The 14,049-nt window shown below is 44.7% G+C and overlaps 1 protein-coding gene across 1 annotated transcript in view; it reads right to left on the bottom strand.

Moving 5' to 3' along the window:
* LOC119656915 overlaps positions 1-13,674 on the bottom strand; it is a 29,262-nt gene extending 15,588 nt beyond the window's left edge. Inside the window, exons 1-6 of the mRNA XM_038063607.1 lie at positions 13,308-13,674; positions 3,837-4,002; positions 3,370-3,779; positions 3,062-3,142; positions 2,814-2,997; positions 2,034-2,756 (exon numbers count right to left, since the gene is read on the bottom strand). Coding sequence (XP_037919535.1) covers positions 2,034-2,756; positions 2,814-2,997; positions 3,062-3,142; positions 3,370-3,779; positions 3,837-4,002; positions 13,308-13,674 — 1,931 coding nt within the window. The remainder of the gene's footprint in view (positions 1-2,033; positions 2,757-2,813; positions 2,998-3,061; positions 3,143-3,369; positions 3,780-3,836; positions 4,003-13,307) is intronic.
* Between the last annotated feature and the right edge of the window lie 375 nt (positions 13,675-14,049).

Here is a 14,049-nt window from a genome sequence, read left to right on the forward strand (position 1 = left end):
CAATGCCATGATCCAGTTCGAGTTCCATCGCAGTAGGAAACCGAACCACTGGTGAAACCAGGAAATGTTGCTGTTGAGATCATCGTGGAGCTTTGCTAAAGGACAAGAGGAAGGCTGGATCATATACTGTCGGAGAGAGAATATCGTGATATTCTAAGTTGCCTTAAGAAGAGGGGAAGTCAGCAGAATTGCTACAAGTAGCTATGCCTTGAGGTAAATACGAACCCATGGGACACTGCTTACAAGTTGGTATTGAAAAAGATTCGTTGGTCAAAATCACCCCAAGTGACGTGCCCCCGACTCACGTTCAGAATAATCGCAATTTTTTTCTCACAACAGGAAGAAAGTGGACCTCAATCGACGATTCAACAATAGCCGGAGTGATCGTGGGAGAACTACGAGAGATCTGTGGACGAATAATAAAACTCTGAGATTGGACAGGATTCCGAACAAAGTCCTGAAAGTTGGGTGCTAAAATCAGGCCTGCATAGTTCATAAGCACACCTGAATCGGGCATGGTGGAAGAAGTGTTACCCGCCCAGTGGAAGAGCCAGAAGTTGGTTCTGCTACCGAAGCCCTAAAAACCACCACCTGTCGCTTCATATCACCCCATCTGTCCTTTAGATACCATGGGGAAGACGTAGGAGAGGGTGGCATACAGCAGGTTGCTTCCGATCATCGAGTTAGCGGGTAGTCTATCATAGGTACAATGGCTAAACTGGGTGTTCCTGGTTACTTAGCTCGGATAATGGAGAGTTACCTCTCGGAGAGGGTTCTTTGTTATGAGACGGATGACGATCAAAGGAATATGTTGTGATAGCAGGTGTTCCCCAAGGCTCCGTATTGGGACCCTTGGTGTGGAACATAATGCATGACGGAGTGTTTGGCCTTCGCGTGCCAAAGGAGGAAACGTTGATTGGTTTTGCATACAACCTGGGTACTAGTAGTTGCGATGAACCCCGAGGAGGTGGTATTGTATGGAATTGAATCCACGCCACCAAATCATGGTTACAAATGTGTTGAGTTGAACCTGGCGGACGATAAGGCGAAGGCGGTCTTCATTATCAACCGCACGAAAAAAATAGCATTGTCATCCGAGTTGGTAATCAAATCGAATAAATCATTCGATACCTGGGAGTAATGATTGATGCCAGTTTAGGTTTAAGGGGCACCTGGACTATGCACGAAAGAAGGTAGCAAAAGCTAGTAAAGATGATACCCTAATATTGGAGGGCCAACATTTTTTGACGTGCTTCTTATCAAAGGGGTGTTGAGGTCGGAGACCGGCTCCTGTATGGACGGGAGCACTGGACAATATGGTGAACCAGAAAAGGATTAGTACGGCATACTGGCCAATGGCGCTGACGATGGGCAACGCATATAGGATAGTATCGGGTGAGGTAGCGTGTGCTATCGCATGTGTTGTGTTGTGTAGGAGATGCTGAAGTTGGAAGCAAATTGGAAAGTGGTGAACGCAGCAATGACTGTCGATACACGAAAAGCTGGAGGAACTGGATCGAGCCCGCAAGGCGCGTTCGATGCGCTATTGAATGGTGCTGCGAAACCAAAGCCCCCCACCCAAGTTAGTTAGTTTAGTTAACTGGGGAGAGCCGCAGCTCCGAGCACTCAGGCCATTATTAGGCCCATTGTACTATCCCCGTAAGTTGCCTATTCAATGGCTTCCCGCCTACGGTGTTCGCAGGCTTTAGCGAATCTGAGAACATTCTCAAGAGGCAGAGAGTGTGCAGATTCTTCATTGAAGAAAACCTTGCCAAGGTGTCTTCGTCTGAGATCTGAGGATGCCGGGCAGCTGCATAAAAAGTGCAGGGCTGTCTCCTCCTCCTCCCAAAGTAATATTTCAAGTTGGTCCCGCAAGGATATGGGGTAGTTTTATTGGGAATCTCACACTCTGTTTCAACCTGGCGTAGCAGCGCGTTTCTAAGTTTTCCACCTATGTTCAGCGTTTCATTGTAAAGTGCTTAGGAAGTTAACGAGAAATATTTATAATTTAAATTTCTTGTGTGGAAACTTACTTTTGGGCATCCTTCTTTTGTTTTTTGCTACCCATTTCTTGAGACACTTTTCTCTGCCTTGTTTCGCTACTCATAGAGCCTCTTTCATTTTCGGATTGTAAGAAAGTTTTTCCCCTCCCACAAGTGATATCTTCAGAGCTCTTAGAAATGGAAGATGACTCCGAACCTGGCAGTCCTTTATCGAAAAAATGTTCACCAGTTTTCGAAAGCGATTTTTTCTTACACCATTTGATTATCCTCTTGATGCTTGGGATCTTATAGTCTGGCCTCTTAGAGTTCCATTTTGTACCTAATTTGTTTCCCGATTTTGGTAGGAAATCGTCAATGATTCTATTTGCCTCGCCTTCTTCCTCTCCTCTCTCGACTTCCGCATCCCCCTCGAATCCTTCCTCATCACAACTTACCTCATCTGATTTATCCTCACAGCTCCTTTGTCCTTTTGTCTTGTGGGTCCTATGCCTTTTTCGGGAGAATTTACGGAGCTGACAATTAAGGCATTCGTTTTGAGGTGTACAGTAGCACGCCCCAAATTTACTTATTTTCTGCTCTCGACGAAACTTGGCAGTCTCTTCCTTCCATTGATCAAGGATCTGTTGGGCAGTTTTGTTTTCATCGTAAGCTCGCTCTTCCAAAGGGGTTATGATTTTCGGGGCAAATCCACACTTTGGGCAAGTTCCGTATAGTGGAACCCATGAAATATCCTCACAGCAAACTGGACAACTCCTGAAATGGACTCAGATTAATCGATTAACTGTTAGGGATTAAGGACATGTAAATTACCTGGGTTGTACTGGCTCAGCAGGTGCCAGAAGTTGCGGAGTTGGGCATGTGTGTGGATACAAAATTTCCTTCTTTCGTTGTTCGTAAGGATCATTTTTCATAATGTCTTTCATTATCTGATCATTTGTTCGTTTCTTGTCCTTCTTGTCCTTCGGTTTGCTTTTGAATATACAACTGCATGATTCTAGATGGAAAGCCAGAAAGAAATGTTTGGAATCATTGGTATGACCTACAAAAGGAAAACCCACTCTTTTTCCTCTTCTGGTTTTTGCTTCGTTGCAATGTACATTCAATTGTGTGGAACTCAGCGTGACATGGTAGATTCAAATCTGAAAAATGATAGATAAAGTAATCTGGGTATTGGCAACTAATATGACCACTTTATTCAGTCTCTGATCCTTCAAATGAACACGAAATACTTTTCCGTTGTGGGGCTAAGTTTTGATTTGAATGGCGTATACCATATTTCGGGAACCATTTGTTCCCTTTTTCGGAATTTTTTGAAGGGCTGAATTTTTAGAAGGAGCAACGAATAAATACATTAATCAAACCCTACCTGTACATGTTGGTCCATCGCGTAAGCCACGTATTGGGCCGAAAATTTGTTCACAAGGATCTAAACAGCAAGCTCCAGGGACAGGTTTCGGTTTAAGTTCCTCAAGGACTTCATTGCAGATATCCATATCGTCCTTCATTTGGCAGCAATCCGGTGAACCACAACCACCCATTCCGCTACAATCTTCAACTAATGTTCCTTGCATAAATCGATAGTGATCCGCCTCGAACCGGGCAGGACATTGATCATTCCCCCCGCAATTTCCCAATAGGTTTGATGTCATTGGAACAGGACATGGTGAATCTCCGATGACGAAAAAGATATCGTTTGGATCGAGGGTGGGTTCGATTTCCTTGAAAATGCCTAAGGTACCCTTTTGGTCGACAAAAGGAGTTGACTGGTCGAATTTTCTGCGGAAAATATCTTGTGGGCGAAAGGCGTTTATTTATCTGCTTCTGAGTACTTACCTTGGATTTTCTTCACATTTGAAATGCAGAAGGAAGGAAAGCGTTATGTTACCAACCTGTTTTTCATCTTGCTTCAGTGAATATTGTTCAGTGAATGGTGTTGTTATGAACTCATTGGCTTTGAGTGCCTTTATTAACTTTATTGGCCATGTAGATTCAGTTTGGCCTAGTTTAAAAGAGTTTTCTTTGTTATTTGTCGAGGATCAAGGATCGAGGATTATCAAAAGGGCCAGACTGTCCAGATCATTCTGGGGACGAAGGAAATCATTTTCTGCTTTGAACCCAGGTTCTGTTTTGAAGTTAGAAATCTGAACTATCTCCCGAAAGAACTAGCGGAAGCAATCAAACTGCTTTCCCTAGTTGTAACCAATCTCAGGGTCAGGGAGTCAAGGTGTCCCTGAGAAAACAGAGAAGTAACTTCTTGATGCCAAAAAGGTAAAAATCAAGTGAATTAACTGCTGTGTATAGAGAAGGGCGGTTTTGGGCCCGGGATAATAAGGGTAGGAGAAGAGGGTGTTGTGTTACAAAGTTGGCAAACCAGGGCATGACACCAAACCTTATACTTTACTAGAATGCTATATTCCCTGCATTAAGTGTGACCCTTTCGTTCCTGATTCGGGGTGATGCTAGGTTGTCATAGAAAAGCTGTAGCATGAAAAATATGATCCATAACCTGCAAGCAAATGTACCTAAGAGGGTGGATGTTATAAGGAAAAAAGGTTGCATATTGGCTTCTCAGGGAGCACTATCGAGGGACAAGCTGGCCATCGTTGTTTTCCGATACATTTGGCGCCGCTGCTATGTGGATTCGAGATACTGTCAACTTGTGAGTGCGGAAGCTTGGTTGGAAAAGGGGGGGGGGAGTGATAGGTTTTCCATGCGACCCTTATGTGGGAATTATACTTTTCATCACTCACCACTCACCAAACGGACCTATGCTTGCTTTTCGTGGAAAACTCGACTCCTTGGAGGAAGACATCCAACATACGGAGAAGAAAGTCCTAGTTCAAGGAAACTTCTACGTCAGAATTATTGTGTAGGATAGTGAGGGATCCTAAGTCCATATCCACTTGATGTTGGACTGGAGCAAATGGAGAGCGCGCCGTTGAGACTTCCGCTTTAGCTTTCATACCGAAGCCAAATGGATTCCCTCTACCGGCGGCTTCTACTGTATCTACTGTACTTCCAGCTGTGTCTACATCTCCTTCTGCCAAGGACGACCATACCAAGCCCCCCGATTCAGCCCAATCACTGAATTCCGCCGAAAATGTGAACAGTAACACTGGTGCAGTGCCAAAAATGCAGCGATCGACGTCGTCATCTGCGTGTTCCCGATGGCTCAGGAATTCGTTAGACGAGACTGTGACTTCCGAAAAGGTGCTTCCCACTGTGCATAACAATGTAGTCTCAATGTCATCTCAGGAGTCTATGCACCAGGCCTCTCAATCTGTGTTGCATTCGCCTGCAATACCTTCCTACATCAGGGTTGCTTCCACTGGCTCTATACCCCTAATCCAGCGGCCCCCATGCGACGAGTTACGGTCCACCGAGCCTCCGATCCGCCTACGAAGCTCCGCTTCCCGCTACTGCCATATATCCTGGCACTTCATCCATCCATACCAGTGGCCGCAAGCTAAAGGTGGCGTCCCCACCTAAACAGCTCTTCATCTCCAGGCTAGCGTTCACAATTTCTACGGACGATGTTCTGGAGTATGTAAGGAGCAAAGTTGGTTTACTTTCTCCTCTGTCATGCATTAAACTCACAAAAGACAACAACACCGACCGGGTGATTGCATCTTTCAAGGTTACTTATCCACATGAAGTTGATATACTCGGCAATCCTTCTTTCTGGCCTGAAGGTGTATTCATCAAGCCATATAAGCGCACCAATTCGCGGGTAAATTTCAGGGCAACCCGCCTGACTCGCCGAGCTATATAACTGGATCTATGTTCACTGTCCGTCTGTTTTATTAGAACGTCAGGGGTTTAAGAACCAAGCTGGGGGCCTTCAATTTATCCGCGCTGGCTCAGCAACACCATGCCATCTGTATCTCCGAAACCTGGCTAGACGATGCCATATTTAACTCCGAGCTCCCTGAAGGGTACTCCACTTTCCATTGCGACAGGGACCGGGATGCTTCTCGTAAGTCCACCGGCGGTGGGGTCCTAATTGCTATAAAAGATACACCCCCGCCGAACTCGTCTTCTCCTCCTCTGGCTTTCCTTTTGATTGTGTTGCTCTTCGTGTCTCGCCGCCCAACTTCCTCCCGTTCATTGTTTCTTGTGTATATGTCCCCTGTGCTAGCCCTTCTCACCTGTATGAAGAGTTGTTTGACAGTTTGTCTGAACTCCTTACCGTCAGATTCCCTTCCCTCCCTTTCTTCCTTTGTGGAGAGTTCAACCTCCCTCTGCTCAACTGGCCTAATCATCCGAGCCTTCCAATTCCTTCCAACAACCTCTTCCATTCTTCCCTCCCACTTTCTTCCTTTATGTACACTTGCTCTGCCCTGAACTTCAATACCACCAAAAACTCCTTGGTCCGCACTCTCGATCTCTTCCTTTCCAACCTCTCCGAGCGCCATCTGTCTTTATTTCCTTGGACATCCCCGTATGTCAAAACCGACGCTCACCACACCGCGGTTGAATTTGAAGCGGAGCTCCCTCGTTTAAAACCCAAAACCAAGCGTTAACCCACTAAGTTCAACGCAAAGCCAATTTTGACGGTCTGAACTCAGCTTTAGCATCTTTCAACTGGGTACATATATTAAACAATTCATCGTGTGATCAAGCTCTTAACACCTTCTACAATATCCTCTCTGATCTCCTCTCCTGTTATGTCCCTTCTTCCCCTCCCTGCCTACGTTCGTACCCAACTTGATTCACAACGGAACTTCATATTAATATTCGCTTGAAACATACACTGCGGAAGAAGTTTCGGGCTTCTAAAAATGACGCCGACCTTGCTCACTTTAAGGGTATGCGCTCTACTGTGAAGTCAATGGTCAGAAAAGCGCGTAAAAGGTACCTATTGAGCGTCGAAGCCGCCCTTGCCCTGCGGTAACTTTAAACCCTTTTGGTCTCACGCTCGCAATTCTCGTAATCCAACTCAATCTCTCCCTTCTTCTATCAGCTTCGCTGACTCCACTACCAACTCCCCATAACAATCCTGCGACCTTCTCTGCACCTACTTCTCTTCAGTGTTTTCTCCCCCAAGCCCTCCACCCTCTACACTTTTTATAACTACAGACTCCTCTGAATCTCTAGCCATTTCTCTCCTTACGCATTCCTTGGTTGAGTTCCTTATTGGTAACCTTGACCCCGATGGGCTTCCTAATCTCTTCCTCCTTAACTATAGAAAACACATTTCCCTCCCCTGTGTATAATCTACAACAAAAGTCTAGATGAATGCTAATTTCCCCGTCTCTGGAAAGAGGCCCTTATCATTCTTATCCTCAAGAGCGGAGACCCTTCCCTCGCTGTGAACTACCGCCCCATTCCTCTTCTCTCCTCTTGCTCAAAACCGTAGAAAGATACGTCAACGACTGGTTGACTGCGCACTTCGGTCACCTCATGGTCAAAGAGCAGCATGGTTTCGTGAAACATAGATCAACCGCTTCAAATCTTCTGGTCTTTACCAACTTTGTTGCTAAATGCTTGAATTCACGACAGGAGGTACATGCTATTTATACTGATTTCTCCAAAGCCGTTTGACACCGTTGACCATCACATTCTCCTCTCTAAACTTTTATCGCTAGACTTCCCTCCCTCAGTCATCTCTTGGCTTTCCTCCTATCTCTCATACCGTTCCTGCAAAGTTTCTTTTCATGGTCACTCATCTGGTTCCTTCTCTCCTTCCTCTGGTGTTCCCCAAGGCTCTATACTTGGCCCCCTACTCTTCCTGTTTTTTATCAATTATCTCGCCTCCATCCTCACCTGTCCGTATTTGCTTTACGCAGACGACCTTAAATTGTTTGCCTCTGTTTCGTTTCCGTTGGACTGTGCTCCCTTACAGTCCAACCTTGATAATTTGGCCCGTTGGTGTTCGGTCAACAAGCTAACACTGAATGTCAACAAATGCTACTGGATGCGCTATTCCCTTAAACCCTCCCATCATCCTTTTCCTATTCTCTCAGTGGACAACCCCTTTCACTACTGACCTCCTTCAAAGACCTGGGTGTAATATTCGACGATAAATTTCGTTTCAATTCCCACTTCGTTGACATCATCAATAGAGCTTCCAAAATGTCTGGTTTTATCCTATGTTCCTCCTCCGACTTTACCTCAATCCAGCCAGAAACATCCTTGAATATTTCTGTGTAGTCTGGTCCCCCTACCGCATCCGTGACGGCCGCGCTCTTGAAGCTGTACAACGCAAATTCACCCGGACCCTCTTTTACAAAAAGAACCTTCCCCGGGTTGATTATCCGTCACGACTCCGCACCCTCAATCTCCCCTCCCTACAGCAAGGCCGTATCTTCCTTGATATGTGTACTCTTTTCAAAGTTGCAATGGTCTGATGGACTGCTCCGCCAACTCGGATATTACTTTCCGTATCGCCTCGTCTCATAACACACGTAATGCGGACATTTTTGATGTACCCTTCGCCGAGCTCGAGATTTACTTTCACTCTCCGATCCTGAGGTTTTGCCGGTCCTACAATGCCCTACAGCTTGGGTCCTTTAACTCTATGCTTCCCTCTAGCTTTAAGCGTAAAATATGCCATTTACTTGCTCTTCTCTCTGAGGACAATATGTAATAAGAAATTTGCTTTCAGTGTATTGTTCTCATTAAATAAATAAATAAACAAACTTACTCACGTTTTTCGGTCCGCGGATCCTTCGTTTGGGGCATGGTACCTAAACATTTAAAAATATGAACTAATGGTTTCGTCCAGGGCAGAGGTAACTCATCAGACGCTGCCTCATCTCTGCCCTGGAAGCAGCGTGATCCCCGGTCACGCCGGTGCTCCGGCCCATCATCAAGTGGATGTGGACTTAGGATCCCTCACTATCATAAACAATAATTCAGCTTTAGCCTAGTTTAGGCTCAAACTATTGGCGGTTCCACTTGGATATAATTCGCACCTTTGTCGGGTGTTTGCGAATATATAAAGGAGCGTTTTCCACCTGTTGCCACTTACGGTCACGCTGCTCCCAGGGCTGAGTTGAGGCAGCATCTGATGAGTTGCCTCTGCCCTGGATGAAACCGTTAGTCCGTATTTCTACGTCAGGGCTTTTAAGTGAAGCGTGACGCAATCATCGAATTGGTGGACCACGGCGCAAAACCGGGATGTCTGGAGTTCCTTATTAAGGCAGGTCTATACCGGATACCGTTTGTTGCGCCGTTGATGATGATGATGACGCAGTCAAACTTCGGTGGAACATTTAAGATTTTGGTTCAAAAAACCCATATTAAAATTGATATACTCTCTGTCTGTTTGTTCGTCTGTCTGTTTGTCTGTAACACCTACTTTCGCAGAAAAGGTTACTTTCATTGATAGAAAATTCGGTGGAAAGGTGGAAACTGTGAACCCCCTTGCATGTAGCGGGTAACATCGTTCTCCATTTAGTTTAAGGGGGGATCCCCATAAACACAAAAGGGAGGTGTAACATTTTTTTTTTTCACCGAATATTGTCATACTGGGTATCAAATGAAAGGTCTCGATAAGTATATTGCAAGCTAGGTGCAATTTGTACAAATATGCATTCATATAATGTTCAGCTACCGGTTTTCTTCGGCTTGTAGTAAATATTAATAGTGTTCCTGACACTCCCAAGCCTTGGTTTGTAGGCACTATCCCCAGGGGTGAAGTGAGGTTCGCAAGGCTTGAATGCGTTTAGAAAAGTCCTCACTGAATTACCAGTGGACTCGACAATGAGCCTCGTCACAGACTCATCGTCCGAAAAAGTCACCTGTGAATTCTCATCACACTTGTCATTTTGGGGGAGATTGGTGCTCCTTGAAAGCGGCTGAGATGAAGGAAATTCATCCTATCAGAGCCAACACTCCCGATGAGGTGAGATATATAAAAGACTACCCTGAAAAAAAGCGACGGGATTGGATGATATTCTATGAAGTGATTTAGTATGTTGGACAGAGCGTGTATGCTGCTTGTGGAGCTCATTAAGGTTTGGCAGACTCAGTGCGTGGTGAAGTAGGCGTGTTGCCAAAATATTCAGACGAGCTGACGCACCCACTGCAAAGTGGATTGATATGCTTAATGCGTTGGAAGCTCGTTTTCTTAATCAAGGTACCTCTTGAAGGTATAGAGAGATAACCTAAAGGATCGCACGTTACTATATGAAACTCGGAAAGGACAAAGGAAACTCACTTTGGGAATGAATTCTTAGCTTGAATCTCTCTCAGGTAATGGCCTGCTGTCACTCACTGCCCGAACAGTTGCAACTCGTTGTAAACGCGGATGATGCCGCAACAATTGCTGCCGGTTGAAGGAGCCTAATATTCACTGGGAACAGTGATGTAGCTGAGAATGGATTCTTCCCAACTCTAGAAAAAACAGAAGTGGTTATCGACACCAAAAAAAGGATCTCCACAGCCCTTCCGACGTAAGTTGGAAATCAGTCATTCAGTTAAACTGGAAGACAAGTTTCTTTGCGCAGATTCGAAGCACGGTAGAGAAGCGAACCGAAAGGATTTTTGGTAGGCAGTATTCGCAGTACGCCACTCCTCTGATGTCCTACTTATAAACCCATGTTTCTCCTCCAATAATATTTCGCTTGATGGATACTGGGGGGTCATGGGAGATATCGAAGAGTAGCTAAGGCTGAACCACGAGTAGTGTCCTCCTAAATTGAATAGACGCAGACTCCATCTCTACAATGAAACCACCTTTTCCTTGATGTCAATGAAAAAAAAAATGTTGTCTCTCCAGATACGCATTTTAGTGGAGCTTCCACCAAAGGAGATACCAAGTGACTATCAAGGAAAAAGTAACTTGAGTTGTATGATCAAATATTGTATGTCTGGCCGACAATTTAAGAAAAAAAGATCAATATGCCGAAGGACGCTGAAATACTTACTGGCCAGGCTGTGAAACTTTCGGGACTCATCTGACAGATATGCGCCAATATCTGCAGGTTTCTAAAAATCCAATGTAATGCCATCAAAAATTGCGACGTTAACCGAAAATGCGGCAACAGCTACTACCACTTTTCGACCGCTGGCAGCTCTAGCTTTATTGGTATAGAAATCGTGACAAGGGAGTGATCAATATCTATAATCACTCTTGGTTACGCTGCTCCCAGGGCAGAAGTGGAGTAGCGTCTTATGAGTTTCCTCTGCCTTGGATGACACCGTCAGTGGTTCTTTTTTGAATCCTTGTGTGTATAGTCTAAAAAGAGCGGTTTGGAGACCAAAAAGGCAACAGAAATTTGTCTCCAATTGGTTTGATCCGTCATCAAATTTTTTATTGACTCCATCTGCCTTTAAACAGGGAGCAACCGCACCACGCACGGAAGTTTTACCAACAAGGCAGCAGGATGAAGCCTTATACACCGCGATGCTCATCCTGCCGAGACAAAGAGGGAAATCTGATTTCCGACAGAATGGCCATTAGGAGAAACAGTCCGTGCAATTCATCGGCTAAAAAATCATAAGTCGCCAGGAGCTGATGGAATTACAGCCGAACTAGTTAAATCTGGAGGCGACCGGTTACACCAAGTGGTTCATTAACTTGTGCTCAAGGTATGGGACAGCGAATCAATGCCTGACGATTGGCAACGAGGCATTATCATCATCATACATAAAAAGGGAGATATCACATAGTGCAGCAATTATAGAGGTATCACGTTGCTGAGTACCATCTATAAGATATTCTCCGCCATCTTGCTAGGTCGGATAGCCCCATACGCCCAGAACATCATTGGCCCATACCAAAGAGACTTCACTCCAGGCAAATCAGCAACAGATCAGATTTTCTCTCTGCGGCAAGCGATGGAAAAACTGTTCGAATATGGACAACAGTTGCACCATCTATTCATCGACTTTAAAGCCGCCTATGATAGCATAGCCAGGGTAAAACTGCACACGGCCATGAGAGAATTCGGTATCCCGACGAAATTAATAAGACTGACTAGGCTGACCCTGACCAATGTGCGAGGCCAGATAAAAGCAGCAGGATCACTCTCAACACCATTCGACATCAACAACGGTCTACGACAAGGGGATGCCCTATCATGCGTCCTATCTAACCTGACCCTCGAGAAAGTGATCCGTGATGCTGATATAATTGCAAGAGGTACGATCCTTTTCAAGTCCACCCAACTACTGGCCTATGCTGACGATATCGACATCATGGGAAGAACCACCCGAGACGTACAAACTGCCTTCATCCAGATCGAGCAGGCGGCAATCGGGGCGAGATCTTGGGCTGCACATCAATGAAGGCAAGACAAAATATATGATGGCAACCTCAGCACCGAAAACCAACCAACCAACAACGTCAAACGGCACTGGTCAAACGGGAAGAATAAGGATAGGAGAATACAACTTTGAGACCGTTGATAATTTCTCCTATCTAGGGTCAAAAATCACAACCGATAAAAGCTACCATGATGAAATCCGCGTACGGTTGTTGTCAGCCAACAGAGCCTATTTCAGGTTACAAAAACTGTTCCGCTCGAAACGTCTCACCAGACTATGATCTTGTCAGTTCTCATGTATTTCTCGGAGACTTGGGTTCTCAGCAAGAAGAATTGCGAACTCTTGGCCGTGTTCGAGAGAAGAATCTTCCGAAGAATTTTCGGCCCCCTACATGAGGGTGGACGATTCCGTAGCCTACATAACGACGAAATCTATGAGCGACACCATGACCGTCCAGTTGTGGATAAAATCAGGCTCAATAGGTTACGGTGGGCGGGTCACTTAATCCGTATGGATGAGGATGATCCAGCCCGGAAAGTCTATAAGGGCAATATCTATGGTAAGAAAAGAAAACGAGGCAGACCCTGCCTAAGATGGAGCGATGGTGTAGGTGTGGACGCCAGATAGCTTTTAGGAATATCGAATTGGTAGACTTCGGCACAAAACCGGGATGTCTGGAGTTCCTTATTAAGGCAGGCCTAGACCGGATACCGGTTGTTGCACCGTTCATGATGATGATGATGATCTGCCTTTAAACAAAAAATTAGAGATTGGAACGAGATAAAAGATTATGAAAAAATTTGGATAGAATAGAGACTTAAATTTTTGGTGTCCAAGACGTGTAAAAGAAGACGTGGCAGACCCTGCCTCAGATGGAGCGAAGGCGTAGGTCATGACGACAGACATCTTTTAGCGATATCAAATTGGTAGACCTTGGCGCAAAATGGGGATGTTTGGAGTTCCTTACTAAAACAGGTCTAGTGTGTATGCTTACAAATATTTAGGTTTTGAGAAGAAAAGGAAATTATAAATTTAGATCCAGGAGACGATAGGGATGGAACTAACATCAACGCTACAAAACTATCTTACCGACTATTTGTCGCTCCTCTCCAGAGGCGTCAGCCATTCCTAAATTTGCGGTTTCATCTCCCAGCGGTGCTCTGTCTGACTTACTGCCTTCGTCATCCGCTCCCGCCCTTCCTTTTCGTTCAAACACGGTTAATCTAAACTGTATCGTCTCTAGCTTCTCTATAAACTCGTCGACATTCCGCTTAAATTCTATGTTGTATTGTTCATCGAATTCCAGTCGACTGATCCTGTCCTGTCCCATCTCGAAAGCAAACTCCGGATCATCGCCCCATTCGAATTTAACAATAGCATTTTCACTGGTATTCCATTCATTTCTTAGTTCTAATTTAGCTACATTTATATTAAATACAAATTCTTTTTCGCCCATTTCACCGAGACTTTCGCTTAATCCGAACTTTGGCAAAAATGAATTATCATCACAATTTTCGACTCTTGATGAAGAATCCGCTTAAGGATTAAATACGGTTTAAATTGGCGAATACTGAAATTGTTTCGCAATGTATGCAATTGGAAATTTTGACCTAGTCTGAAAGACGAAAACTAAAAAAAAAATTAATAAATAAATAATACGGATAAATCGGTCAATTTGGAAACTTTTGACGAATGCTTGCACACTAACAACGTTTCATTTTTGAGCAAAGCTTACTGCGATTGTATTAATCACCGAAAGTTGGTTGATGATTGCTTTGTTTAATGTCGATGTGGCGATTTAATCTTTGGTTAATGATTAGGGATTAAATTT

Source organism: Hermetia illucens, chromosome 5 (genome assembly GCF_905115235.1).
Source record: "Hermetia illucens chromosome 5, iHerIll2.2.curated.20191125, whole genome shotgun sequence".
Classification (NCBI taxonomy): domain Eukaryota; kingdom Metazoa; phylum Arthropoda; class Insecta; order Diptera; family Stratiomyidae; genus Hermetia; species Hermetia illucens.